Source organism: Triticum urartu, chromosome 3A (assembly GCF_056163025.1).
Source record: "Triticum urartu cultivar PI428250 chromosome 3A, HENAU_Tu73, whole genome shotgun sequence".
Classification (NCBI taxonomy): domain Eukaryota; kingdom Viridiplantae; phylum Streptophyta; class Magnoliopsida; order Poales; family Poaceae; genus Triticum; species Triticum urartu.
Window position 1 is genome coordinate 255126271 of NC_141875.1, and position 5200 is coordinate 255131470.

The 5200-nt window shown below is 45.3% G+C and overlaps 1 protein-coding gene across 1 annotated transcript; it reads left to right on the forward strand.

Annotated features, from left to right (window-relative positions):
* Positions 1 to 238: 238 nt before the first annotated feature.
* LOC125543782 (small COPII coat GTPase SAR1A) lies at positions 239 to 3794 on the forward strand. The gene is made up of 3 exons (XM_048707249.2): positions 239 to 626; positions 710 to 841; positions 3237 to 3794. Exons 1-3 carry the CDS (start codon positions 498 to 500, stop codon positions 3555 to 3557), a joined length of 582 nt encoding a protein of 193 aa, XP_048563206.1. The 5' UTR covers positions 239 to 497; the 3' UTR covers positions 3558 to 3794.
* The last annotated feature ends 1406 nt before the right edge of the window (positions 3795 to 5200 follow it).

Below are 5200 nucleotides of genomic sequence, written 5' to 3' on the forward strand. Positions count from 1 at the left end.
ACTCTGAAAGAACTGACCCATGGTTGCACGGTAAAGAAAAAAAAAGTGGCTTGTATCTATTTAGGAATAAACATCTAGAGATCCTCAAAGAATTGAAGAATCAAAGAATAGATAGGGATATTTTTTTCCCTCAAAAGAAAAAATATAGCGGAAATGGGACGACGAATTCGCAGAGAAATCGATTGGAAGGAATTAGGAGAAAGCCGGCCCCACGTGCAGTACGCATGGCGCCCACCATACCTCGCCTCGCCCCTTGAATTCTCACGCCGAGGCCGAGCAGTTAATGTCTTAATCAACCCCAGCCAAGCAAAGAATAGGTAGGCAGCAAGAGAGAGAGATTCAGATCCATCCTCGCCTCCCTCGGTCCGTCCCCGGTTTGTTCTCCCACCAGCCCCAGATCCATCCGGCGATCTCTGTCGCCGCCATCGCCAGGATAGACCCCAGAAAACCCAGCCCAGTGGAAGGGGTGTGCGAGTAGGAGAAGGCCAGCAGATAGGATGTTCCTGTGGGACTGGTTCTACGGGGTGCTGGCCTCCCTCGGCCTGTGGCAGAAGGAGGCCAAGATCCTCTTCCTCGGCCTAGACAACGCCGGCAAGACCACTCTCCTCCACATGCTCAAGGACGAGGTACGTACACGGGATCTCACTCCCTGGATCTGATCCGATCTGGTAGATTTGACCCGTGCTTCTGTGTGTTTCAATTGACGCAGCGGCTGGTGCAGCACCAGCCGACGCAGCACCCCACGTCCGAGGAGCTCAGCATCGGCAAGATCAAGTTCAAAGCCTTCGACCTCGGCGGTCACCAGATCGCTCGACGGGTCTGGAAGGACTACTACGCAAAGGTTAGCGTCAATCTTTTCTAATATCTGTATTAGGCTGCCTTTGCTGAATAGTCAGATCTATCTGAGAGATGATTCCTTCTCGTCATTTCTATCCTCTGCCTTTAATTGTTGAAAAGAGCGACTGTTGTTACTTTAATGTTGTCCTTTGTAATAGTACTCAAGGAACACTGAATTGCCAACCTCTCTAAGTAGTTCTGCATGTAACAAGTTTGAACTCTAAAGGTTGGTGCACATATCTGTGCTAAGAAAAACCCAATAGATTTCATGTATGTATGCTAGAGAGAGGAGCGTTTTGGTGCCCAGGCTCAGATGCACATGGTATCCTGTCCGTTGCATCTGCTCTTGGGATTCGGGAAATGATATCTGAGGTCACAGGAATGCTGCATGGAGAAGTCCTGTATACCTGTGTGAACAGGTGCATACGGTGGACCTATTGCGTAGCCCGGGCGGCTGTTTAGAGTTTAGATGAATGGATTCTGGTACATGGAGCAGAAACATGTTGATCCATCTTAGCCATGTTGGTGGGTGTTGACTCTAGTGGCATAAACATCTTGGAAGACAAAAAAGCACATGAGTGGTTGAACACGATGAAAAGCAGAATGCGACTACACTGAACAAATTATGAATCTGAAGAGAATCAAGTAACAAATGTGTACAGATGCTTATGTCATGTCGGATGCACTGGTAGAATCCTTGTTCCCTCGTTGTTGTCCATGTCGTGAAGAAGGATCACGTCAAGGCCCACACCAACAGCGAGGTCTATCTGGTTCCATCACACCTTTACTGCCAAGGAGAGTAAGAGTCGCCGCAGCATCGGTGGTGGCCGGCGATGGTGACACGATGACCTCCAGATCCATGACACAGGGGAAGGGGGGACACTGAGGACATCGTGGGACCAGCGTGTTGGGCCTCATGGTTGCCGAGGGGCTTCTTCCTACGTTCTGTAGTCACCACCTGAGCATCGGCCACCATGGATCTCACTTCTTTCAGCAAGGTTGGTCTGGATCTGTTCGTAGAAGAGGAGAGAAGGCCGGTGCAGCCCTAGAGGACGAGGATCCAGAGGCTGACATGGAAGGCGATGTGGATGTGGGGAATGAAGCGAGATCGGTGGAATAGCCTGGATCAGAAATGCTATGTGAGAATGGGATGGATGCTTAGGTGGCTGTTTGTACCGGGTGCTGTGTGTGTGTGTGTGTGTTGTGGGGGCGTGCGTCTGTACCGGGTGCTGTTGTTTGGTGCTTTATATATAAAGTGGGGCGAAAGCCATTTTCGGTAGGTGGCTGTTTGGGCTATCAATAGTGCGTTATTGCACGACACGACTCAGGACGTTAGGTTCTCTTGGTAGAATGCACCAGATGTCTCATAACGATACCTACCAGATATAAATGCTGGGCCAATTTTATTTGCAGTGACCATATGGAAGAGATACAGCCAATTATGAAACACGCATCGCCAATCTCGATAAGACTTGAAGGCCTTGATTTTGAGAGCATCTGAGCCTGGACTCAGAAACGAATTTTCGTATGTTGAGGTTTTATTACTGTTGAGCTATTCTCGTGTTCTATGTGCATTATTCTTCTCTTTGTGTGTTCCATTTGCATTTGCATTTGCCTTCTCACGACACTTCTGCTACTTAGTTTAAAGACTGCCTTGCTAAAATCCTATGTGCACTTGGTGGTATGTAACAGAATTATCTATGCTTTCCGTAATCAATTTGTTGTGCCCCATTCGAGAAGTGAGAAATCTACAGAAATCATCTACGAATTATAGTTGCAGTTTTCTGCAAAGTTCATGTGGTACTCCTGCATTTTGACCATGCCCCCGGTAGTGCATCCTAGGATTTTCACCAGGCAGTATTAAGTCATCATACAACACATAAACCTGTGTGGAGTTGGTAGTTTTCTACAATGCAACAGTTTGTTACTCCCTCCGTTCCAAATTACTCGTCGCAGAAATGGATTTATCTAGAACTAAAATACATCTAGATACATCCATACCTGCGACAAGTAATTCGGAACGGAGGGAGTAGCTGTCATAGTGGTATATTGATTATTTGGTTATCACAATTTGCTGTATGTGTGGTTTAAGTTCCCAAGTTCCTTACTTTAATATGAGGGTCAGCTGCTCTTATTATTGGATAGTTAACTCAATTATTTATTGGCCTATCCTTTAGTTTTGCCACCCTATGTCATTCCGCTTAAATTGTAGCAAGGCATTATTCGGTGTGGACATTTATGGTAAATTTGCTGTTTCCATCTGCTGCTCTGTGCCAACTTATTTGGATACTCATGCATAGTTGGACATGCATATTCTTTTTACCAAATAGCCCCGTCATTATTCATGCGCTGAGTGAAGACACTTCATATTCCCGCTAACTTTGTTTTTGTCCCAACAGGTTGATGCTGTAGTATACTTGGTAGATGCATATGACAAGGAGCGGTTTACTGAATCGAAAAAGGAGCTTGATGCTCTCCTTTCTGATGATTCCTTGGCAAATGTCCCATTTCTCATCCTTGGCAATAAGATTGACATTCCATATGCAGCATCTGAAGAAGAGCTGCGGTATCACCTAGGCCTTAGCAACTTCACAACTGGGAAGGGCAAGGTGAATCTTGTTGACTCCAATGTACGGCCTCTTGAGGTGTTCATGTGCAGCGTTGTCCGCAAGATGGGCTATGGCGATGGGTTTAAGTGGGTCTCCCAGTACATCAAGTAGGGCTCACAGACGTCAAATTTTCTTGTCATCGGTTGCTTGTTTGTCACGACAGCAAATGATATCATGATGGTATCAGAGAAACAATCTTAACATTGGGCGCCGTGCTGAATCTTCAAACCATTTGTTATTTCGAGCTGCTAAGATTATTTTGCTTTTCCATAGGACTTTACCAAGGACTTTGATTATGAATTATAAGGTTATTTCTTAAATGATGTTTATGGCTTGTTTGCTTTCTGACATCTCTGCAATTAAACATTCGGCTCATTTTTTAATGCCATTAGAGTTAAGAGTACTGTTCGTAGACACTTTTTGCCAGACTGGTTCATAGCAAACCATTTTGCTTGCCACAAGTTGTCTAGGGATATGTTATAGAGATTATAATTCTTAAGCGCTAGATTAACCAAGATTGAAGTGGAATACTGTGAATTGACAACCAAAATGCCACTGCTAAGTGGTCGTAATGGTTCACCTAGGCTATTACTTTCTCGATGCAGTGCTAGCTCCTCTCTGCTGGATCATGACCACCCTTTTATCGGGAACGGATCCTCTAACATCAAGAGGGAATGACACGTAGCTACAGTGCAATTCTAATGCAAAACGACAAAGTGATGTTATGGACACTGTAGCAAAGATACTGCACAATTACTGTTCATAGAAAATAAAATCTGAAATTAATTTTATTGCACCATAATTTTGTTTGTATGTAATTTTTGTAAATGTATATAATAGATTTGTAATTTACAAATTAATTTAAGTCATTTTAGGCTTAATCATATGAATGTGAAAAAAGGATGTCAGGATACTGTAGCTTCCGTGACATCCCTTAGGGGATCTCGTTCCCCTTTTATCGGCTGTCCATTGCCGTCGCGGGTTCGAAGCAATTGTTGCCGGTGTCCCAGGTTCAAAGCAATTGTTGTCGGCGTCCCAGGTCCGGAGTATGCCCGCTTCATTCTCGTCACTGTTGCCCCGAGTCCCACCGCATCACATTGCTTGGATGAGACTACTCGTTGCCAATCCGGACGAGTATCCCGCCGGCACCTAACCCATTTTTTCCCGGCAAACTTTTGATTTATTTTATCTAACCCATTTTTTCCTGCCGAACTTTTGATTTATTTCATCAACAATCATGACACTACAACGAACATTAGAAATAATAAAATTGTATCTAGATCTATAAAATTGCATCTAGATCCGTGAACCACCCAATGATGACTATAAGCACTGAAACGAGCGGAAGGTGCTGCCGTCATCACCTCTTCCTCGTGTAGCCGGGCAAAACTTGTCTAATAGCAACTGGAAAGTCGTCGTGTTAAGACCCCATAAGACCAGCGCATCAGAACAACATGAAGACACACTGATGTAGACGAACGAAGACCGAATCCGAGCGAATCCACCAAGACAACCACTGACCCAATCCCGCGAGATCCGTCGGAGACACCTCCACACGCCCTCCGACGATACTAGACACATCACTCAGACGGGGGCTAAGAGTGGAGAACCTTATTCCATCTTCAGGGAGCCGCCGCCGTCTCGCCTTTCTAAACATGACAAACCCTAGCAAAACTCAAAGAAACATATAAAAACGAAGCCCTCCCACCGGCAAGGGCCTAGATGCAACGAGGTCCCATGGCCCTAAGGTCATA